This window comes from Ailuropoda melanoleuca, chromosome 11, assembly GCF_002007445.2.
Source record: "Ailuropoda melanoleuca isolate Jingjing chromosome 11, ASM200744v2, whole genome shotgun sequence".
NCBI classification, from domain to species: domain Eukaryota; kingdom Metazoa; phylum Chordata; class Mammalia; order Carnivora; family Ursidae; genus Ailuropoda; species Ailuropoda melanoleuca.
The window spans coordinates 7,114,727-7,139,214 of NC_048228.1; the positions used below are offsets into that span (position 1 = coordinate 7,114,727).

Below are 24,488 nucleotides of genomic sequence, written 5' to 3' on the forward strand. Positions count from 1 at the left end.
ATAGAGACAGCCAGCGAGAGAGGGAACACAAGCAGGGGGAGTGGGAGAGGAAGAAGCAGGCTCATAGCAGAGGAGCCTGATGTGGGGCTCGATTCCCATAACGCCGGGATCACGCCCTGAGCCGAAGGCAGACGCTTAACCGCTGTGCCACCCAGGCGCCCCTATTCATTCATCTCTTGATTCACATTGAGTTGTTTCCAGTTTTTGGCTATTATGTATAAAGCCAAACCAAATAATTCTTTGTGTGGACATATATTTTCATCTCTCCCCATTATTATTATTTTTTAATTTTTTTTTAAAGATTTTATTTATTTATTTGAGAGAGAAAGCAGGAGCGGGGGGGAGGGGCAGAGGGAGACAGAGAAACAGACTCCCCACTCAGTGGGGAGCCTAACTTGGGGATGGATCCCAGGACCTGGGATCATAACCTGAGCCGAAAGCAGATGTTTAACTGACTGAGTCACCCAGGCGCCCGTTTTGTTTTGTTTTTTTAAATAAACTCTACAGGGGCCCCCGGGTGGCACAGCGGTTAAGCGTCTGCCTTCGGCTCAGGGCATGATCCCAGCGTTATGGGATCGAGTCCCACATCAGGCTCCTCTGCTATGAGCCTGCTTCTTCCTCTCCCACTCCCCTTGCTTGTGTTCCCTCTCTCGCTGGCTGTCTCTATCTCTGTCAAATAAATAAATAAAATCTTTAAAAAATAAAAAATAAATAAATAAATAAACTCTACACCCAATCTGGGGCTTGAACTCATGACCCTGAGGTTAAGAGTTATATGTTCCACTGACTGAGCCAGCCAGGCACCCCTCTCCCCATTATTTTTAAGCTGTCCTCTTACTTTGTACCTAAAATCCTTTCTCTGTTGTCTCCTTAAGAACCTTCGTCCTTCAATTATTCACTTTCTCAAAGCTTCTGTGACCTCTTCAACCTACCAATAGTGTAATTCTTCAAAAAAAAAATTAAATAGGCAACCTTCTCTTAGTCATGATATCTCACTGAAGATAGTGTTTAATATCTCTCTGTGTTCTAGTCTTTCTAGGTTTGTCTGCCTGTGAGATCTCTACTTGGATGTCCAAAGTGTCCTCAAATTCAATACCCATAAAACAGTAGCCTCTATCTGCCTTCCCTCCACACTTCCTCTAGTATTCTTCGTTGACTAGTGGCACGCCATCTCCCCAGTCACTTAAGTCAGAAATCTCCTCCTCCTCCCTGTGTTTGCTTCTCTCCTCCATTCAGCCGGCTGATCCACTTGTGAACACTTGATGTCATCCCTCTGTTACTGCCCTTCATTGTCTCTCATCTGAACTGATGGAGTGCCCCCAAGCAGTGCTTTGCGAACTTTAAAGAATCATACAGATCACCTGGGCATCTTGTTAAGATGGGGATTTTGGATCAGCAGGCCTCGGGTAGGGCCTGTGATTCTGCATTTTTAACCACCCCCCAGGAGATGCCCGTACTTGTGATCCATTCTGTCTTCACTCACGGGGTAGTGTCATCCAGTCTCATGATTTAAATACCATCTATATGCAGATGACCCCAAATCTCTAGTAAATCTCTAGTCTATACTTCTCCCCTGAACTTGGCTCTGTTCTCCATTTGCCTACTTACCATGAGCAATTTGGGTATCTAGTGGACATTGCAAATGTAACTTCTGTATAAACTGAACTACTGGTCTTCTCCCCTAAACCTATTTCCTGGCCATCTTTCTGTTCTCAGTGAAAGGTAACTGTATTCTTTCAGTTGCTTAAGCTAGATGTTTTTGGAGTCGTTCTTGACTCCTCTTTCTCTCACAGCACATATTCTATTCATCAGCAATCGCACTGGCTCTGTGTTTATAATATTTTCAGACTCCGGTGCCTTGTCACCATTTTTGCTGCTGCCACCCGGGGCCAAGGCAGCATCAACTCTCACCTGGCTGACTGGAGAAGCTTCCTGTCTGGTCTCCCTGCTTCCACCCTTTTTTCTCTCTACATTCTGTTCTCAACTTCAACAGCCAGAAAGATCCTTTAAAAATCTGTTAGATCATGTCACTCCTCTGCTCAAGACCCCGTAGTGGCTCCCTTTCACCTCTGTGACTACATCTGCTACACCTTTCGTCTGTGAACTCTGACTCAGCCATTCTGGTTTCTCTCTTCCTGGAGTATGACTGGCATGCTTCTGCCTCAGGGATTATGCATGTTACCTTTGCTTAGGACATTCTTCCTTCAGAAATCGGCGTGGGTCGCTCCCTTGCCTCTTTTAATTCTTTGCTCAGATTTCACTCGTTGAGGCCTTTCCTGAGCACCATACTTGGAATTGCACCCCTCCTTACCCTCTTGCCCTCCTTTGTTTTCCTCACAGCCCCATTATTTAGTATGCCGAGTATACATGTGTTTATTTTGATCATTGTTCATCTCCCAATGCTGACATGTAAGCTCCATGTGGATCGGGAATTTTGACAGTTTTGTTTACTGCTTTATTCCCAGCATCTACAGCAAAGTGATTGTTCAGAAATATTTGCTCAACTATGATGAATACATGAGAATTATTTCAAAAGTTCACCGGTACATCACTTCCTGTTGAGACCCTCGAATACATCCCCATTCCTTATAGAATAAAATCCAAGTTCCCTAACATCACATCTGAGGGTGGAAAGACCCTGGAAACAGTATGCTAGTAGTTCCATGTTAACTTTTTTTTCTTTTTTGTAAGATTTTATTTATTTATTTGGGAGAAAGAGCATGGGCAGGGGGAGGGGCAGAGGGACAAGCAGACTCCCCTCAGACCCAACAAGGGTCTTGATCCCAGGACCCCAAGATCATGACCTGAGCAGAAATCAAGAGTTGGTTGCTTAACTGACTAAGCCACCCAGGGGGCCCCTCCCAAGTTTTTATTTAAATTCCAGCTAGTTAGCATACATATCTTATTTCTTTCTGGGGTATGTATGTTTGTATTTATTTATTTAATTTATTTTTTTAATGTAAGCTCTATGGCCAGTGTGGGGCTTGAATTCACAACCCAGAGATCAGGAGTCTCATGTTCTACCAACTGAGCCAGCCAGGTGCTGTGAATTTGGACAATTTTTTAAAATTAAGTAATTTATTTTAAAAGATTTATTTATTTATTTGAGAAAGGGAGCACACAGCGGGGAAGGGCAGAGAGAGAAATCGAAGCAGACTCTGTGCTGAGCATGGAGCCCGATACAGGGCTCAGCCTTACAACGCTGAGATCATGACTTGAGCTGAAACCAAGAGTTCGACGCTTAACTGACTGAGCCACCCAGGTGCTCCTAAATTTTATTCGTTACAGTACTTCTTTTTTTTTTTTTTTTTTTAAAGATTTTTATTTATTTATCTATCTGACAGAGAGAGACAGCCAGTGAGAGAGGGAACACAGGCAGGGGGAGTGGGAGAGGAAGAAGCAGGCTCCCAGTGGAGGAGCCTGATGTGGGGCTCGATCCCAGAGCGCTGGGATCACGCCCTGAGCCGAAGGCAGACACTTAACGACTGAGCCACCCAGGCGCCCCTCATTACAGTACTTCTAACCCTAATGTGGGGCTTGAATTCATGACCCAGAAATTGAGAGCTACATGCTCTACTGAGCCAGCCAGGCACCTCCATCAGGTTCCTTTCTTTTCTTTTTTTTAAAGATTTTATTTATTTATTTGAGATAGAGCAAGCAAGAGAGAACAAAAGTGGTGGGGAGGGACAGAGGGAGAGGGAGAAGCAGGCTCCCCGCCAAGCAGGGAGCCTAGTGTGGGGCTTGATCCCAGGACCCCAGGATCATGACCTGAGCCTAAAGCAGACACTCAACCGATTGAGCCACCCAGCCCCCCACCGCCAAATCAGGTTTCTAATTCATAAGTGTCAGCACTATGTCTGAGATGTGGAAAGCACTTAGAAATGTCAGCGTGCTAGATGGATAGTGTGTTTGTTAGGTAACTTCTCCTCCAGCAGGTGTCCCCTGAATAAAGAAGCAGGTGGAGAACAGTCATTCCCACTTGTGAAGGTCTGTGCCCGTCATAGATGTGTTGGGAGATGTTTATATTGAATCTGATCCGCCTGCCAATAGATAGTTCTTTTCCTCAAGAAATAGAGTTGTCTTCACTTCCTAAAAATGTTGAGAGCATCTGTGATAAACTAGCTCCTACTTAAAATACCTCTGAATCTGTGAATACACACAGGAAAAGCAGGAAGATGAACATTACGTGGGTCAATTAGTTATTTTCTCTAGACAACACTGACTGTCACGATGCAGAATATTGTTGTCACCCTTACGGAGAAGATTGTAGTTATTTTTACTCTAAAATTGCCCACTACAGTTTTAAAGAACAGATTGTTCAAATATACCATCTTAATCACTGTATCCTTTTGAAACTATACCTAAACCTTTGTTCATTACTAAGATTTATATTTTCCTTCTTCCTTTTCAGTACTTATTTTTGTAGCAACCATCCAGCTGATGGTAATATTTTCATGAAACAAGGAGATTCAGAAAGTCAGTGATTTTTTTTTTTTAAGATTTTATTTATTTATTTGACAGAGAGGGAGAGACAGCCAGCGAGAGAGGGAACACAAGCAGGGGGGGTGTAAGAGGGAGAAGCAGGCTCCCAGAAGAGGAGCCCAATGTGGGGCTCCATCCCAGGACTCCAGGATCACGCCCTGAGCCGAAGGCAGACGCTTAACGACTGAGCCACCCAGGCGCCCCAGAAAGTCAGTGATCTTGAAAGTATTTAATAGAGTATCTTTATTTGGGGTAAATTTGGTTGTGATGTTAATCCAGTGATTTGGGTTGAACTGTTCCTTTTTATCCATTGTCAGTGGTAATCAATACTTAAAGACAACTTTCTTTCAGATGACTGGTTTTGATGTGCTTCCTGTTGTCACAGCTTGATGTCAGCTAACCATTTCACTCAGGAGTAACAGGGTAGGAGGTGAGCTCCTCCTTGCCTGCAGCGGTCAGGTGGCAATGCTGCTGGGACTGGGTCACCTGCCGAAGACATCTGTGTGAGACAGGAGACCAGAGGGCTCATGTTCCCGAGTCAGACCATTGGTTTAGTGTCTGGTTGTGTGCAGGCCACACTGGCCAGCCAGCTCAGCCCCAGGCTCGAGAAAAGCACTGCAGGATGAAGAAGGGATCTAATTAAATGAACTGGAAAGCATGTGAAAAGAATGGCTTTTTACTTCCCATTCTAACCCTCTGTGCTTTCTCTTTACTTTGCTTTTATACTCCTTTGCTTCTTGGAGCTCTTGCTTTAGGAGGAACCAGGGCTTCTGCTGGCACGGTGACAACCCTAGCTGAGCAGGTACTTCCCTGAAGCCTTTGACAAGGGTAGGTTACTTGGGAAGTGTTGCTTACCTGTAGAAACCAAGCTGCTCATTGCTAGCAGCACAGACAAGTAGTAAAGTTCAGGGGTCGTTTTTTCCTGTATTTGGGAGGAAAAAGCACTGTGAAGAATACTTGTCTTTTGATGGGAACCCGTATTGACAATACTTTTGCCAAAGGATTTAAACAGTGGCACCTGCTTATTAGCAAGAGCTATAAGGCTTGCTGCCCACTGCACCAAATGCAGGCCAGCACTTCCACTGCTGATTGATAGCTTAGCTTTTTCTTTTTTCTTTTTCTTTTTCTTTTTCTTTTCTTTCTTTCTTTCTTTCTTTCTTTCTTTCTTTCTTTCTTTCTTTCTTTTTTTTGAGTCTAGTTAAGTGGAATTCACACACAAAAAGAAAAATCTCTCATGGAATTTTTAAACTTCCCCTGGTGAAGTGTTTTAACTGTGACATGTGTCTAATTAGGAATTCTGTCTCTACATATCTCTATTTTTAGTGAGGAGGAAATAAATATTGAAGACTGATGGTGTATTATATACAGACATGCTTTCAGATTAAGATGAGCCCTTGAGAAATTCAGTATTTAAAAACACACACAGTCAGTTGCCAGAACTGTTAGCACCACGGTACAGGCTCCTTCACCGAAGGATCCCACACCAAATACGGCAAACATCCTCTTTAGTGCCTGTGGGACTGGTTCCATATGCGTAAGCAGCACAGTAAAACCTAGAAGGACAGCAGAGCAGCATCCATTTACTGGGTGTAATTATCTCAGAAAAACATTCTTGAATGCAAACCTAAATAGAGGCTGTTTCCTCGCTTCCCTCCCATGGGACACAGATGCCCAAAACCCGGCCAGCCTAAGGTTTTCCTTTGACATGGGTTGTGTTCTTATTATTGGCATTGCTGGTGATAAGAACTCTGACTGCTTTTTTCACGATTCTGTTATCTCACTTAAACCTTAGCAAAACTGAAGGAGGTATTTTTTATCTCCACTTTATTTTTGATTTTTTAAAAGATTTACTTATTTTAGAGAGAGAGAGTATGGGGGGGGATAGGAGCAGAGGGAGAGAGAGAATCCTAAGCAGACTCCCCACTGAGCGAGGAGGCCCACACAGGGCTCAGTCCCACGACCCTGAGATCTTGACCTGAGCTGACCTCATGACCTGGGCTGAAATCAGGAGTCAGACGCTTGGTCCACTGAACTACCCAGGCGCCCTTATCTCCATTTTATAAACGCGGAGCAGGAAGCTCAGAGAAGTTAGGTAGCTCCTGTCGAGGAGTGAATGTTTCAGCTGGCTTCCCTCTGTCTCCAAAGCCAGTACTTTTCACATATGTTGCCTCTTGTGGATCTGGGATTCAGCAGGAGACTCTAGAACAGTGCCTAAGACATTCAACAGCTTTTTTTTTTTTTTAAGATTTTATTTATTTCTTTGAGAGAGAGAGAACAAGCGGTGGGAAGGGTCAGAGACGGAGAGAGAGAAGCAGGCTCCCCGCTGAGCAGGAAGCCCAATGCAGGGCTCAGTCCCAGGACCGGGAGATCATGACCTGATCCAAAGGCAGACGCTTCACTGACTGAGCCACCAGATGTCCCAACTTTTTTTTTTTTTTTTTTTAAGTAGGCTCCATGCCCAGCGAGGAGCCTAGCACAGAGCCCAGCATGGGGCTTGAACTCACAGCCCTGAGATCAAGACTTGAGGTGAGATCAAGAGTTGGACACTTCACTGACTGAGCCACCCAGGCGCCCCTCAATAACTATTTTTTCAATAAAAAATTTTTAGGGGTGCCTGGCTGGCTCAGTTGGTGGAGCATGCGACTCTTGATCTTGGGGTTGTGAGTTTGAGCCCCACATTTGGTGTAGAGATTAAAAAAATAAAATCTTAAAAAAATTCTTTAGGGGCTCCTGAGTGGCTCAGATGGTTAAGCGTCCAATTCTTGATTTCAGCTCAGGTCGTGATCTCAGGGTCGCGAGATTGAGCCCTGCGTCTGCTTCTCTCTCTCACCCTCTGCCCCTCCACCTCCTCCCCTGTGCACACACTCTCTCTCTCTCTAAAATGCATAAATAAATCTTAAAAAAAAAAAATCTTAGATGGGGCACCTGGGTGGCTCAGATGGTTAAGCATCTCCCTTCAGCTCAGGTCATGATCTCAGGGTACTGGGATCGAGCCCCTCCTCGGACTTCCTGCTCAGCGTGGAGTCTGCTTCTCCCTCTCCCCTCTACTTGTGCTCGCTTGCTCTCTCTTTCTCTCTCTCAAATGAATAATGAATAAATAAAATCTTTTTAAAAATTAAAAAAAATCTTAGACATAGTTTTTATTTCAATCGCGCATTGCTCTTATAAGTACACACGTAGGAAAATATAATCAAAATGTATTAAGATATTCCTAAAACTTCACGTTTCAGAGTCCAACGCTTCTCTGTCCCTTTTTTATTTCAAATCGTTGAGGTCCCTGGTTTTCTACACAGTATTATCTCCTGTCGAGTAACCATTTATTAAATGAATCTGGTATTTTTTAATATTATAACTGAAGAATTTTATAATACCAACACAACATATTTGTATTTAACTTAATTTGGTTTCATACTCAAATTTCAGGACAACCAAAACAGTTACTAAGGAACTTACAAAAAATTTCCTTCACCTGAATTTTAAATGCGAATTTTTCCTTAAATTTCAGTCTGAGCTCCCTAAGAGCAGGAAGTCCTATCTTACCCATTTTTGTTTTGGCAATGTCTGGCAAATAATAGGCACTTAGTAAGTGCTTGATAAATGCACGCTTACCAATTGTGAAGAAAGTAAAGATGATGTTGCCAACCAAGTTGGTAAGAAGAGGTTGCCTGCAGTATCGGGAAGATCTGGGCCTAAAAGCAATACACTGGGTCATACATTAATTTATCAATTATTAGAAGAAATTCACCCTTATAAGTACAATACCAGAAGGCACTAACCATTGAATTCTAATCCTAATTCTGGCCTGAGGTTCATTTGGCTGCAGACAACTCATTTAATAACCTTGGTTCCTTTACCATGACTGCAAATTAATAGTACAGAAACAGCCCACAAGTAATATGAAGAGTTGTTAATATTTACAATCGGTGGACAAATAGTGTTTACCATCTTTCAAATTCATGTTAACCAGATAATTTGGTAAGAAAATATCTTGTGGAGAGGCGCCTGGGTGGCTCAGTCATTAAGCATCTGCCTTCGGCTCAGGGCGTGATTCCAGCGTTCTGGGATCAAGCCCCATGTCAGGCTTTTCCGCTGGGAGCCTGCTCCTTCCTCTCCCACTCCCCCTGCCTGTGTTCCCTCTCTCGCTGGCTCTCTCTCTCTCTGTCAAATAAATGAATAAAATCTTTAAAAAATATATATATATCTTGTGGAAATGCTGGCCTTCTGGAGTAAGGAAATAGGCCTTACTGCACACAAAACTCCTATGACAGACGTTGGCAAGTTTAAATTAGGCTACGTACAGCGAGTGTCACAGTTTCCCTTTCTTTCTTGTCACTTAAGTAGATTCTCCGTTTTCAGATTGTTTTAGAATTTCCACATTTTTAGAGCTGCATTTTTTTTTGAATGTATCAAATGGCATTTGCTTTGTTTGTCCAGTTATTAGCTGACTTCTTCTGCCAAGCCTAATGTCCTCCATAGAATCTGAAATAATATATCAAGTCATAATCTGGTCACATATGTCTGTGTCACCCTCAGCCGTGCAGACATTAGCTCACGCGAGACGGTCAGGACTGGTCTCTAGGGAATCCATAGATTGAAACGTTGGTGCCCTTGTTCTCTCCCATTTTGTGGCTTCTTGTGCTAGAAGAAATTGTGTTAATTAAGTTAAACTCAATCTGCCCTATTCCCAGCTATTCTTTTCGTATTGAGATTTTTTACTTTTTCAAAGAGGCGAAGCAGGTGACTACCACTGGTAAGAGGGATAAAAACAATGGGTCAGGCTGCAGTTAAACACCTAACAGGAATCACAGAGCACATCCCAACCATCTCCAGAGGTTAAGACTGGGCTGCCAGGTAAGGGGGTTGGCTGGTGAAAGAACTTACCTTAGCAGAACTTACAACTGGAGGACCAGAGCGGTGATTCCGGACAAGAACACTGTCACTTGCCTGCATGGGACACAGCGAGTTATAGTTTACATTACTTCTTTACTGATAAAATGGCTTCAAGAAACCAAATTTACGGGGCACCCGGGTGGCTCAGTCAGCTGAGGGTCTGCCTTTGGCTCAGGTCATGATCCCAGGGTCCTAGGATTGAGCCCTGCATCAGGCTTCTTGCTCAGCAGGGAGCCTACTTCTCTCTCTCCCTCTGCCTCTCCCCCTGGCTTGTGCACTCTCACTTTCTCTCTGTCAAATAAGTTAAAAAAACAAAAACCTGAAAACTAATTGTCAACTGAGAGAGACAGCAGCCACATCAACTGAAAAACACCATATATTATTTAAAAAAAAAAAAAGAAAATACTAAAAAAAAAATAGTTTTAAAATACACCCCCAGGGGCGCCTGGGTGGTGTAGTCGTTAAGCGTCTGCCTTCGGCTCAGGGCGTGATCCCCGCGTTCTGGGATCGAGCCCCACATCAGGCTCCTCTGCTAGGAGCCTGCTTCTTCCTCTCCCACTCCCCCTGCTTGTGTTCCCCCTCTCGCTGGCTGTCTCTCTCTGTCAAATAAATAAATAAAATCTTTAAAAAATAAATAAATAAAAATAAAATATACCCCCAGACTGGCAATGGCACATTGTTAGAACTAGAACTAGGATATAGTTACAGGCTTACTGTGACTATTTTGGAAGGGATAACATCTTTTTAGGGGTATAAATTCTGATCAGTTGTCAAGTCAATCATATTATTTTAACAGTCAGCCGATATAGATTTAATCATTTTGAGCATTTCTGAAATGTGACAAGAAAAGCCAGCTATTTTTTTTTAAACTTTAACATTTAAAAAACTGGCTTAATGTTTACAAAATGTTTCATTAATGTTTACATACTGGTTTTTAAAACTTAAGAGAGTCAGTAATTATTATGTCAGGTATACTTCAATTTTTTATAAAGTGATTTAAAAATTGGAAGTAAATTTTAGTTAAACGTCAAGACTGTCTCAGGAAGAAACGGGCTTTTTGTAATTGCGATCTGGGGAGGGACACTTACAGCCTGAGCCGGCGTGATCTCGGCAGCCAGCAGTGCAGGTGATACGCTGTGTGGGCCAGACAGAAGTGAATCATGGGGACGCTGGTCCTTGAGCACCTGGAACAAGGCACGGAGGATCCAAAGCGGCCCTGTTAGAGCTCCCAAACTACCTCTCCACCCATTTGTCCCCAGCTTGTCCCCCTTCCCAGCATAAGTACTCTGGTACCCTGCAGTGATCCAGAGGAAGGACTTTGCCTTGGAGAAGGGCAGATCCTGTTCTAAAGCCAGCCTGGGCTATGGTGGACACTCACTGTAACTTAATTCTTCTGTGCTTTTCAAGGTCCGAGCTCAAGTTGCCTGTGTTCATGGGGAATTAACTGAGCTGGATATTTGAGATGGGTTGAATGTGACAAGGGAGGAAGCCTCCTTTAGCTAAGAGATCAGCTTCCCCGAGCCCTTTCCCCATCCTTTCCCCTGGGGAGGACCTGGAAACCTGAGTGCATCTTTGTTCTGTCCTTCCCTGAACAACAGGCCGCTTCCTTGGGGACCCATACCTCCTGTTCTCAGCTTTATTGTTCTTGCTGCTCACAGCTCAGTCTCCTGAGGGGAGTGGTGCCTGAAACTGGAGGTGAGCAGAGCTGGAGCTGCTCTGCCGGGGCCAGGTTACCCTGGTTTCCATGTGAGCCAAGAGTATTCTTAGAGATGTTGTATCCACCACCATTCCATAATACCACGGCACTTCATATGGGAATTAGGGAATAGTGATGGGAGGAGTGGGAACAAGCCTCCGGTGAACCCTGGCATCATCTTTGGGCTGATAATTGAAAGGACATTTAAATCATTCTTACGAATTAACTCGTTTTTTTAAGATTCCGTGTGGAGCATTACTGACCCTTCTGTCCTTTATTTCTTAGCAACAATTAGCGTCCCTCTGATCCCTACCACTATGCTTTGTTGGGAGAAAGCCTCAAATGTTTATTGAATAAATGTTTCTTATTTCCGTTCTCACTGACAACTTAAATTGAGGCACTCATGACTTTGTAACTGGCCTTCCTGTCTTATTTGGCCCCGTCCAATTAATCCCCTAGCGTCACCATTATCAGTATTGTCACTTTCCTCACAAATAACAGCTAGCATTTATTTTTACACTGTGCTAGACAATATGCTAAGCACTTTGCTGTTAATCAGAATTAATCCTCAAAGTATCTGAAATTGGTTGTCATTGTCTCTATTTTACAGATGAGGAGACTGAAGACACATAAGTGATTTGGTTAAGCTGGTAAAACTGAATAAAGGTTTTAAGTACCCATGTCTTCTTATTTTTCTAAAACATTGTTTTTATAGATCCCTGTTGTCACTCCATTGCTCAGAAAGCTTCAGAGGTTCTCATTGCCTCGGGGGTTAACGGTCACATTCCTCAGCCTCTCAGCTTAGGAGGGATCATTTTCCAGTCTGCGCAGCTCAGTGTATCTCCTATTTTTCCTCTTGATGAGGCAGCCTGGGAGTCAGGACGCTGAGATGCTAGCCCTGGTTCCCCACTCCCTAGCTTTGTCCGGTGAGCATAGATAATCTAAGCAGAAGTGAGTTGGTCACCCTGGCAGTTGGACGTAAACACTGTTAGGCTACAAATAAATGGTCCTGACCCAGGTCTTCCCAGCATCGGCATGTCTTAGAAGTGCACAGCGAGGTGTTGTATAGCCTTAATTTCCTTCTCAACCCATTTTTTTCTCTGAGATGTTTGTAATACTGAAAAATTAGAAAAACCTAGATGTCCAATGAAAGAAGATTAACTGGAAAAATGAAATATCTAACAATAGCTTATTTTTTTGCAAAAAACTAAATGACTTTGGCCAAATTTTTGTGTGTTTGTGTGGTGAAGATTAAATGATCATGTGTGTGAAAGCATTTTATATGTCAAAAAGTGTCATACAACTGTTTGTTTATTGCCATTTATGGTATTTCTATGTTAATTATAAAAATACTCTGACCTCTACAAGTCATTCCCCAAAGTTCCCAAAATGCTTTCAGCAATTTGGCATCACTGGAATTATATTTATAAGCTCTCAGAATGATTATTTTGAAACATAATTTGTATATATAAGAATATTTTTTAACTTTTTTAGTTTTAAAAACTATATTTTGATGGTTAATAAGCAATGCTTATCAAAAAAAAAATAACCCAGAACTGAGTGATTTGACTTTGAGGGATGAAAAGGTTCATTGTGTCAGGGAGCAAGAATTCCTGTTCTCTCAGGTCTTTCTAGCTCAGGGACTGAGAATCAAATTGAGATGAGAGAGATTAAGAGGAGAAAATCTAATTTAATAGAGTACATATGGGGAATCCACATAGACATGGCAGTTCCAAAGACAGTCCAACAAAATGGGGCATAGTATGTCATTCTGAACTAAGGAGAAGGGAGTGGGGGTCTGGGATTTCAGAGGAAAGGAATGCACCTCACAGGGCGGCAAGAAGAGCAGATGTTTGGTAATTAGATGTTTGCCCTGCCATGCAGATGGGTCCCTCTGCTAATAACCCTTATTCTGGGAAAGACCCCCAATTTAGGTTCTTCTATGTAATTAAGGGGGGGCAGAAGTTTCTCTTGAGCCTGCAGGGTCTCAAATGCCTTCCACTCAAAATAATCCACATGTCAAAGTGGCACATTCTGAACCCCTTCAACTGACCCGCAGCACAGTGAATGAAAAAGACCCCCCCGAAGATACAACATTTTGCCATTTCAGAGCACTGGCGATAAAGAGGACATCCCACAAATCTGCCAAAAAGAAAAGGTCATGTAAAAAAGAACAAGAGTCAGAATGGCATTATACTTTCAATAGCAGCGTTGGATGCTAGGAAACAATGAAATGCATTCCTAATTTTATTCTTATTATTTATTCTTATTATTTTTTTAAAAGATTTTATTTATTTATATGACAGAGAGAGACACAGCCAGCAAGAGAGGGAACACAAGCAGGGGGAGTGGGAGAGGAAGAAGCAGGCTCATAGCAGAGCAGGGAACCTGATGCGGGGCTCGATCCCAGGACCCTGGGATCACGCCCTGTGCCGAAGGCAGATGCTTAACAACTGAGCCACCCAGGCACCCCTATTCTTATTATTTTTTTAAAGAATTTATTTATTAGAGAGAGAGAAGGAGCGGAGGAAGGTGAAGAGGGAGAAGCAAATTCCCTGCTGAGCAAGGAGCCTGATGCAAGGCTGGATCCCAGGACCCCAGGATCATGACCCAAGCCGAAGGCAGATGCTTAACCAACTGAGCCACCCAGGCGCCCGCAGACTACTGTTTTGAAGGGCAGGTTGTCAGGGAGTCCTATTTATTTGGTAGTTGATAATGTCATTGTATCAGTTAACTGTGACCACAGTAGTGCATCACAAAAGTTCGGCAGCATACAATTATAAACATTCATTTTTGCTCATGAGTCTAGGGTCAGCTTGTGGGCTTGTTGATGTAAGCCCGGCCCAGCTGATCTTGCTGGGGCTTGCCTGTGTGTCTGAGCGTGTCATCTGTGGTTTGGCTGGTGCAGGATGGCCCCCGCTGCATAGCTGGTGTGGTTGGCTGTCCATCAGCAGGAGTACGAGCTCTCTCCCACGTGGTCTGTCATCCTCCAGCAGGCCGGCCCCGACTTGTTTTCATGGCAGAGGCAGGAGTCCAGAAGAGTGTGGAAGTGTGCAAAGCCTCAAAGGCCTGGCTCAGAACCAGCACACTGTCATGTCTGCCACATTGTTTTGTCCAAAGCAAGTCACAAAGAGGAGGAAGAAGATCCCATCTCTGTACGGCAGGAGCTGCAAATGCACTCTGAAAAGGAAGGGCGGAGAATGGGACTATCTTTGTCTTCGAAGCCACAGGTTTTTGTCCATCCCGTTGGAAGGTAGAAGGACATCTAAAGGCCTAGAACTGAACTTGTTTCCTTTTTCCTTTGCAGACCACAAGCAAAGTGTCAGAATTTGCCATTCAGTTCAACAACTTCAAATTCTTAGCATGGAATATTCAGAGAAGACAGAAGTGGTTCTCCTTGCTTGTGGTTCCTTCAATCCTATCACCAACATGCACCTCCGGCTATTTGAGCTGGCCAAGGACTACATGAACGGAACAGGTAGGAACAGGGCACTACCCCAAAATATGGCACTCTGGCATGTTGGGTATTTTAAGTTGAAGGAGTTTGAAAAAATGGCAGAATCAGGAAGGTCCCTCTGACCTCCTCCACACTCCTCTCCCCTGAAGCAGCTCATAAAACCCTGATGTGAGAGGTGCCCTCCATATACTGGGAGGAAAAGAGCATCCTTATTGCTAAGGACAGAGGGATGCCTAGAAGAATCTAAACTGACGGGCCTTGCTAAACTTCCCCGAGTTTACTACACTTACCTCGTACTCTTTGCCTTATCGTATTTCTTGATGACTGTCCACTCCTCACCAAACCTGGCATAAAAATACTCAGGTTTGACTGTTTCTTGGGGTCTTCATTTCCTTACGAAGGCACCCGTGTCACATAAACCTATTAAATAAATTTCTACATTTTTCTTCTGTTTTTCTGTCTTTGTCAGTTTTATTTTCAGAACTAGCCAGGGACCCAAGGAGGGTTGAGGAAAACTCTTTCCTCCCCTGCATGATGTGTCTCGTTACATAAATGATCAGGCACATGCTGCTAGATAGATCACTGGGTGCTCAGACTCACTAATAATCCTAATCATCAGGGAGCTAAGGTAAAAAATGAGATCTGTTTCGCCCATCACATCAACAAAAATGTTTAAACTTGATAGTGTCAAGTATCAGGGTTGGGGTGGACAATACAAATCGATTAAGGCTTTTTACAAGGCAATTTGGCAATATCAAAATTTACATTGTGCCGGGGGATGGGGAGTTAGTATTTCGTGGGGACAGAGCTTCGGTTGGAGAAGATGAGAAAGTTCTGGAGGTGGACGGTGGTGATGACTGCACAGCAGTGTGAGTGTGCTTGATGCCACTGAACGGTGCACTTTAAAATGGTGACTTTTATGTTGTTTCACCTTGTTGATAAATGAATGTGTGAATGAACCCGGCTCCCTGTTTTTAAAAAAAATGGTCTGGTATAAAACCATTTGATGATATGCTTAAAAATGGTCTGTTATAAAACCATATTGATGATATTTCCTGTGCATAAAATCTCACTTGTTACACCTCACATCAAATCTGACTCTTTATCCAGGAAAATATAGAGTTATCAAAGGCATAATCTCTCCTGTTGGTGATGCATATAAGAAGAAAGGACTCATCTCTGCCCACCACCGAGTTATCATGGCAGAACTCGCCACCAAGAATTCAGAATGGGTGGAAGTTGACAGCTGGGAGAGTCTGCAGAAGGAGTGGGTAGAGACCGCTAAGGTGCTAAGGTAGTCGTGGTGAAATCAGCTCGTCAGTTCTGCGGAAGTGGGTTGGGGGCTTTTTGCCATGTTTCACTGCTGCCTGCATCTGTGAAATACAGATTTGCAAACTGTGACTCAGGTTGGGAGGGCTTCCCATGTAGGTTATTTCTTGGGTGTGGAGCACAGCAGCAGCCCATGGGTGTTCCTTAGACTTTGTGCCTTTCGTCATGTTTTGAGATGTTCGCATGCTTGTTGCTATGTGTATCTCTACAAGAGAGAATACATAGAGGAGCTGCCTGGCCTGCCTGTGCCCTGGATGAGAAAGGCAAAGTTGTGAGACGTTGTCATTAATCTTCTTAAGTCTAAAAGAGAGAATCAGGTAATTCAAGCGACAGAAGCCGTGGTGCATGGTCACGGACAGCCCTCCTTTTACCTGCTGCTTCCATGACCACAGACGGGGGTTGTCCCAGATCTCTGTGCTCGCACCTTTGAAACAGTTCCAGGTGAGGTTTCAGAAACTAGAGTGAGTAACATCTGATTGTTACTTATTATTATCTTGAGTATCAGAGAGCTTTCTGAAAAACCTTCATGTCTTAAAACCTTCATGTCTTACGTCTGTTCTTAGAGCTCTGATTCCTCTGGTTCTAAACATATCAGTTAGGGTTTCAACAGGAAATAGAAACCACTCTGAGTGGTGTTTGTTTGTTTTTTAAGATATTTATTTGTTTGTTTGTTTGAGAGAGAGAAAGCAGGACTTGGGGGAGGAGCAGAGGGAGGGTCCTCAAGCAGACTCCATGATGAGCACCGAGCCAGCCGTAGAGCTCGATCCCCCGACCCTGAGATCACGACCTGAGCTGAAATCAAGAGTCAGACGCTGAATGCACTGAGCCAGCCAACGCCCCAAAACCACTCTGAGTGTTCTAAGCAGAAAGGCATTTAGGTGCTCGTGCAGGAGTGTCAAGGGGCTGGCGGCAGGGAAGTCAGGTTTGTTCCAAGGTCATACCTCCTTCGCTGCAGTCAGGTTCAGGAAGCTGTTTCTGCCTCTGCCACCACAGAACTGTGGTTCAGCTGCCCCAGGCTCCCAAAGTTGCCCATTGGACAGCGGGTTATGGAGTCTGGCCACCACGCTTGTGCCGTAAGAGATTGCTTCTCGGGCTCCACAGCCCAGAAAGATGGCTTCTGCCTCCCTTCTTCCTTCCGAGTCTCTCGTGAGTGCGTCTCATCAGCAGAGTCTCTGTCACATCGACAACATGCCTCAAGGACCTCTGGGAAGTGTGTTTAGGGCAGGATTGGACACCGAGCCAGCAGACAGTATGCCGCACAGCAACTCAAGAAGGGTGACTTTTCAGGATTGGCAGGGAAAAGAGTCTTCCCTCTTCGTTGGCCAGCAGTTCTCCCGTCAAACACCAGGCCTTGCATGCCCACCTTACCCAGCCTTCCCTCTCTGGCTCCACAGCAGCCTCACTCCCCGTTACATATTATCTCGGCTGCTCAAGAGGGCAAGGAGTTAGGGGCACAGAGGAGCCACACTTGGCTTCCCCAACCATAGCTCATGTTATTTGGGTAACTTCACAGTTGCTGCCAATCCAGAAGCAAGCTGCACATAAGTCCTGCCTGGTCCCTTCCTCGCAGGCCTTGGGCACTTGTCCCCTCTAGGACCTTATTCTTGGCCTTGTGGCTCTCCATTACTAGGTCAAGCCACACTCCTCAAAGGTCAGGAGTATAGGCACTGGAACCAGACTGCTGGGGTTCAAATACTGGCTCTGCTACTTATAAGCTAAATGGCCTTGGGCAGGGGCACCTGGGTGGCTCAGGCAGTTGAGTCTGACTCTTGATCTCGGCTCAGCTGTTGATCTTACAGTCCAGAGTTCAAGCCCCACACTGGGCTCAGTGCTGGGAGTGGAGCCTACTTAAAAAGAATGGCCTTGGGCAAATTAGAGTTCTCCTCTCTCAATGGGGATAATAATTCTGCTATAATAGTGGGCAATGAAAGAGTTGCTTTATAATAACCAAAACATTCACTCAATCAGATTGTTAATGAATGCCTCCTATGTCCCGGGGAGTCTACCAAGAGCTGGAGTTGCAGCTCTAAGCCTTCACTTCCCTCCATTAGGGGAATAATAATAACAATAATAATATTTATGGCACAGGATGTTGAAAAAATTAAATCAAATGATCCATGCAAAGGACTTAGTGTAGTGCTTAGCACATGATAAAAAACTAATGTTAGCTCTTGTTATTATGACACACACATAAGTAATAGCCACCATCTGTTGTTGTCCCAGGATCTCCTTGTTTTCTGTTCCCAATAGCCAGTCCCAGCACCGCTGGCTAGCATCCATTCTGACTGGTCAGGCATCAGGTGTTTCTGTGGTTAAATGTTTTTAATATCACACAGCCTTAACTTTGGGTCAGAGGCTCTGAGGCATCCCCAGAGAGACAGTGTTTCAGTTGAATGTTGTGAGAAGAGAAATGTTTTATTGCTTTGTTGTTTTATAGACACCATCAGGAGAAACTGGAGGCTGGGAGCTGTGATCGCCAGCAGGACTCACCCATGCCGGGAAGGCCCGGACAGAAAAGGAAGTGGGCTGAACAAAGGCAAGATTTCAGTCAAAATAAATTGCTAGAGCCAAAACCAAAAGGTTCGTATATTTCATCAAGACTTACCGACTAGAGTAGATAAGATTCCAGAGCTGAGCAAGACCCCCTTTGTAATTTCATTTCATATTCAGTATGTGTGAGTGCCCGGAAAACGCCCCTTGTTAGTTTTCTGAAGAGAGGGAGGGAAGGAGAGGAAAGGGCACCTTGAGCTTATTTCTCCTGCAGTGGTCCTTAACTGTTGTGGTATCTTTGATCTCTTTTGAGAATCTGATTCTGATCAAAACTATGAACCCTCTAGCCAGAAAAACACATTGTTGTGTTCATTTTGATGTCGGGAATTATTAGCAAAGCAGACCCTGAGGCTGTGTTTTCTTCTTCCCAGATGTGCCAAAGGTAAAGCTGCTGTGTGGGGCAGATTTATTGGAGTCCTTTGCTGTTCCCAATCTGTGGAAGAGTGAGGATATTACCCAGATTGTGGGAGACTATGGGCTCGTATGTATTACTCGGGCTGGAAATGATGCTCAGAAATTCATCTATGAGTCTGATGCGCTGTGGAAACACCGGAACAACATTCACCTGGTAAATGAATGGATCACCAATGACATCTCATCCACCAAGATCCGACGAGCCCTCAGAAGGGGCCAGAGCATTCGCTACTTGGTACCGGACCTCGTCCAAGAATATATCGAAAAGCATGATTTGTATAGCTATGAGAGTGAAGAGAAGAATGTTGGGGTCATCCTGGCTCCTTTGCAGAGGAACACGGCAGACGCTAACTCATAAATCCTACAGCATGATATTTTGGGCTTCCGGCTTGGGAATTTGAAACAGTCTGGGCGTTAGTAACTGGGAAGAGGAATTGTGATCCTATTTCATAAACTAAAGCTTTTTAAAAGTTTGGTAAAAATCAGTAGTAGATTAAAATCAGGTTTATCATTTTATTGGAAATTGCTAAGATGAATGTTTTCAATATGGTCTTTTTTTTTAAACAATGTACAAACCCTTTAATCTTTAAAATGGGATTAACAGCACTAAAACCAGAAGACATTTGATTAAACTAACTACAAATAAGAAGTCAAAAAGGACATATTGGCTTTACCACATAAGAGGAGCAAAGTGGGAAAAGCAAGGGTCCATTTAAAATGCTGACTTTGGGGGCGCCTGGGTGGCTCAGTTGGTTAAGTGTCCAACTCTTGGTTTCAGCTCAGGTTGCGATCTCGAGATTATGGGATTGAGTCCCATATCAGGCTCTGTGCTCAGCACGGAGTCTGCTTCAGATTCTCTCTCCCTCTCCCTCCCACTCACTCTCTCTCTCAAAAAATTAATAAAATCTTTAAAAAAAAAACTATTTAAAATCCTAACTTTAGTTATAAAGGGAATTAACGTTTTGTACATGCTGTTTCTAGGCATTCTTCACCAAGGGTGGCAAAGGAAGTAATTCCTAAAATAGTGATTTTGTAAAATGCACCACTAATCAGTCATCTTCAGCTGTGCAAAATACAGGTTGTGAATGTGCCTGGCAGAGGCTTGACGCTAATGGGTCAGTGTCTCTGGCCCATGTCAGAAGTCGGCCAGTTAAGCTTTGCCAAGACACATCTGCCCAGAGCTCCACCTTTGGAGGTTGGGAGAAAGATCCAAGGCCTCAGATGTTCAGAAGGGTGCACCAGTGTTTCTGCTGCCCACACCAGAGGTAGAGAAGCAGTCTGGGTGTTAGTGGTGGGGGAAAGGAATTGTGATCCTGTTTCATAAACAAAAGCTTAAGAGTTTGGTGAAAACCAGTAGTAAGTTAAAATCAGGTTACATGTTATGCTTATTCTCAGGACAGGCTCTTGTGGCTCTGGCCATCTGCCATCTTGCTATCTTCAGGAACAGCTTCTGAGATGATGTCACGCCACCTGGCACAGAGAGAACCACAGAGAAGGAGGGATCTTATTTGAGGATTTTATTAAATATCAGTGGTCTTAGCCTTTCTTTCTTTTTTTTCCTCTTAGCCTTTTTTTTTTTTTTAATGTATTTATTTGACAGAGAGAGCAAGAGAGCACAAGCAGCAGAGGGAGAGGAAGAAGCAGGCTCCCCGCTGAGCAGGGAGCCCGATGTGGGGCTTTATCCCAGGACCCTGGGATCATGACCCAAGCCGAAGGCAGATGCTTAACTGACTGAGCCACCTAGGCACCCCCCTCTTAGCTTTTCTTGATAGCTTAATAAACCAGAGATGAACAGAGATCCTACAAACATGGGAAATGCCACACTGGGTGAGCTCAGCAGTTCCTCCTGCTCAGAATTTCAGGCACTGACAAATGGCTGGCTGGAAGAACGCTCCATGGTCTCAGTCTAAAACTCTCTTGAGTTTCTGAAGAGCCCTGCTGTTTCTTTTCTTCTCTCTTTTTTTTTTTTTTAAGATTTTATTTATTTATTCGACAGAGAGAGAGACAGCCAGCGAGAGAGGGAACACAAGCAGGGGGAGTAGGAGAGGAAGAAGCAGGCTCATAGCGGAAGAGCCTGATGTGGGGCTCGATCCCATAATGCCGGGATCACACCCTGAGCCAAAGGCAGATGCTTAACCGTTGTGCCACCCAGGCGCCCCTGAAGAGCCCTGCTGTTTCTGTTCCTGCCTGCTGTGAATCTGCCATTTGTGAATTTAAGTAGAAAAAGGGTCTATTTACTTTCTTACCCTTTTCCCCTTGTCCTTTTATACGCACTTTAACCGCAGTAGAACTCCCAAATAATAATTGAGGTCATAGCTTTTAGGTTACAAACACAAGCTTGTTATATAGTTGGATGCTGATTAAAATTTTGTGGAGGTTTTACCAACTGGTAAAGCAATAAGACCAGAAATAGCTTTTTATAAAGTAGTTTTATGATTCATGAAAATCATCCTATGATAGAAACAGAACTAAAGTTAAATTTCTCATGAAAGTAGAATAATTTACTTTTTTGCAATCTCTGTTTCATACCTACCCCATTCTAGAGGAAGGGTTTATGACTGCAGAAGGAAAAAATACTTAAAACTGTGCGGTTGTCCTGTCAAATCTGAATGCACAGTCTGAAAAGGGGCAATGTGAAAGCCGGCCAACGTACATTCTACAGATACTGACTTACTCTTTCTGAAGCCAGCAGGTGAACTTGACAAAGACCGGGAGGGGTGCAGAGACTGGCACCAGTAGGCTTCAGTCTCTGCTGACGGAGTGACAGGTTAGAGTCTCAGATCGCAGAGATGAGGGTCATTTCTCACCCTCCTCAGCTTTTTGGAGTTGAGAGTTGAAGCGATAGTGGAAAAGGACCATCTAGATGCAGATGAAGCTACTGAAATATGTAACTTTGATTTCTTCCGGAAAACTGTGCTTAGCTCATCTGATGTGTGTGCGGACTGCAGAATGCTAGAAACGCTAGAAACTTCTCTCTTTTTTATTTTGTAGAAACTTCTCTTATACCGTGGTGCCTTCCTACCTAGAAGTGCCCACCCTGCTCAGCTGTGAGTATATTGACCTCAGGACCCACCGGGTAAAGCATTTGAGGACCTCCCAGGAGAGTTGGTAATAGTGAAATGATCTTATTGTTGGTCTGTTTATGGATCAATACCTTTGTACATGGAACGTTAATGAGCTGTTTTAGCTTTGTCCCAGTACCAAGGATGCTGCTAATGCCACAGCCTAAGAACATAGTTTTGGGAGACCGCAGGGGCAGGATTTCCTGTTTTGATAATGGAAAGTAGAACAGTGAACTTCGCGGGGGAATAAATACTAATAATTGTTGTGACTTCCACTGAGGAAGAGGAAAATATGCCACTGTATTTCCTATTATGGCTTTTTCATAATCTGCTTTTGTAATGTGAATTTTGAGTTTAGGAAATGTGTGAGGTTGGTGTTTTGTGTGTTTGATGCTGGTGGTTTTTATGTGTTATACTCCTTTACCCCTTACACTGTATAATTTGAGTGCAGTGAATGAACAAAAGTCCTTTACTGGCAGCTTAATTCAGTTGAATGTACAACATCTGGAGAGATTTTTTTTGTTGTTTACCTGTTTAGGAGACAAGTGTGAGCAGTAAACCATTTAGATAAGAGGAGTGGGTTCTCCTTGGTGAGCAGAGTAGAGAGATTGAGCCAGAGGCTTGATTTAGGCCCATCTTCTTGCATCAGTGGATTCTGTTTCTTTTTCTGCCATCTTGAGGGTCTCCCCACAGGGTGGAAGGAAGCATTCTGGCAGGGTCGGCATGCATGGTAGTGGTAGGGGTGCTATTTTTCTTACCCCAACCTCTGATTCACTTCTGTCAGAGCCCAGAAGTCACTATATTGTGAAATGGGCTCCTTTACCATTACTTCCGGGTGCCATAGGACATCCCTTCCACTGCCGTCCCTATACTCGTTCCCACAGGCCTCATGGTCTAGAACACTCAGCATGGCATCCACCCACCTGTGTCTGTCTCTGAAATCTGTACCTAGTTTACCAATGGTGCTGTCTGAACTTCAGAATGCCAACACTTACTGAGCACTTAACATGTGCTGGGCGGGTGTGAGGGATAAAGAAATGAGGCACAATTAGGTGACTGGTATAAATGACACACCCGAGGCTTGAATGAGCAGTTTGTCTTCAGAGGCTGGACTCTTATCCTCTTAATGCCTTACGTAACATATTACTTTTCAAAGAATGAAGTATTTGCAATTTTGAAGTTTTCATCCCCCCCAAGTGGATGAGCAAATAAAGAACACTTTCAACATGTGATAGTCTGACAGTGACGTGTGATGTGTTCTGTCCACACAGAAGGGCAAGGGGAGCCTGCCCGATGTTAACAGTTCCTTGGAATAGGGGCAGTGAATGCCCAGAGGGAGGAGGTGGTAGGAGCCATAGTTCACTCTTCATCGGCAGAAACAGAAAGAACGTCACCCAGATGCCCGTGCCAGTGCCACAAAGCCACCCTGCAGCACTGTTGCCTGCAAGACAGACCAGAAGCTTCTGCCCCAGAGGCGTGTCTCCAGCACCAGGCGCGCCAGTCAGCTGACTGAGGCTGGGGATGCAGTCACTGACTCCCAGAGTCTCTCTGTAGAATAATACAGTGACCTCTGGGGTCCTTCGAGCTGTGAAATGTGACTGACCCAATGGAGAGTTGGCACTGGCTTCTCACCACTCTGAGCTGCCACCTGTCCCTTCTCCGTGTGACCAGGAAGCATTTCTTGGAACGCTATTATTATGTGAAGTGCCAAGGGGAGCCCACAAGTACAAGATGGTCTCTGCCATCTGCAGTTTGCCTACAGTCAGGTAGTGAGAAAACCAAGACTCCAGCTTGAGCGTCAGTAAGGGACTCCCCAGAATCACTCCTGACGGTTTCCTAAACACGAGCGCCCTGGGGCCCTGCAGGCCAGGAAACCAGGGTGGAGGACGGTCCACGGGGAGCGCCTTACACTAGGAGTTGTTTGTCATTTATCTGAAGGTCAGGGAGTCCTATTTCTGTTCTGTTTTGGGGGCTTTTGTTTTTCTAACTTGGGCAGTCTTAGGTGGGAGGAGGTGCTGAGAACAGGCATGCCACCATGCGTTACAACAGTTGTACGAAAGGCTTGCAGGAGGGTCTGAGAAGCGGAGGACAGTCAAGGAAGAAAGGAGGTTTGTGGTTTTTTTAATCGCTTGCCCTATTTGGTCCTCCCCAGGGTCTGAAGAGTAACAGCTACATGGGAAATCTGAGGATGAGTGAGAGCCCTGGATTTGGATGGCCTCGTTGGCATCTTTCACTCTGCGGCACAGCACAGAGGAACAAGGCCAAGGGGCCCAGTGGGCTGTGTTTGGCTCAGCTCATGGAGGCAAAGTTCCAGCTACCTTCTCCAGGGTAGATTCTTGGCATCCACAGTTTCTCTTGATTAATAAGCTTTAAAATAGTGCAGCTAGAAGTATCACTCCCACCAAAGCAGAAGACCTGAGCTTCTGGCCACACTGTTCTTGTTGAAATAGTAGTATTCATGAAGTGGTGTTTTTTTTAATATATTTTTTTTCGATCTTTTTTTTTCTTTTTTTTTAATTTAAATTTTAGATAGTTAACATACGGTGCAATATTGATTTCAGGAGTAGAATTCAGTGATTCATCACTTACATACAATACCCAGTGCTCA

At 44.2% G+C, this 24,488-nt stretch overlaps 1 protein-coding gene across 5 annotated transcripts in view; it reads left to right on the forward strand.

Moving 5' to 3' along the window:
• NMNAT1 (nicotinamide nucleotide adenylyltransferase 1) overlaps positions 1-23,112 on the forward strand; it is a 26,451-nt gene extending 3,339 nt beyond the window's left edge. For 4 of the 5 annotated variants that reach the window (XM_011224241.3, XM_019799090.2, XM_002918691.4 and 1 more), the window contains exons 3-6: positions 14,376-14,546; positions 15,636-15,819; positions 18,292-18,434; positions 18,776-23,112. In XM_011224241.3, the coding sequence (XP_011222543.1) occupies positions 14,432-14,546; positions 15,636-15,819; positions 18,292-18,434; positions 18,776-19,176 (843 nt within the window). In that variant the 5' untranslated portion in view covers positions 14,376-14,431 and the 3' untranslated portion in view covers positions 19,177-23,112. The remainder of the gene's footprint in view (positions 1-14,375; positions 14,547-15,635; positions 15,820-18,291; positions 18,435-18,775) is intronic. The other variant, XM_019799091.2, reaches the window with a different exon arrangement.
• The last annotated feature ends 1,376 nt before the right edge of the window (positions 23,113-24,488 follow it).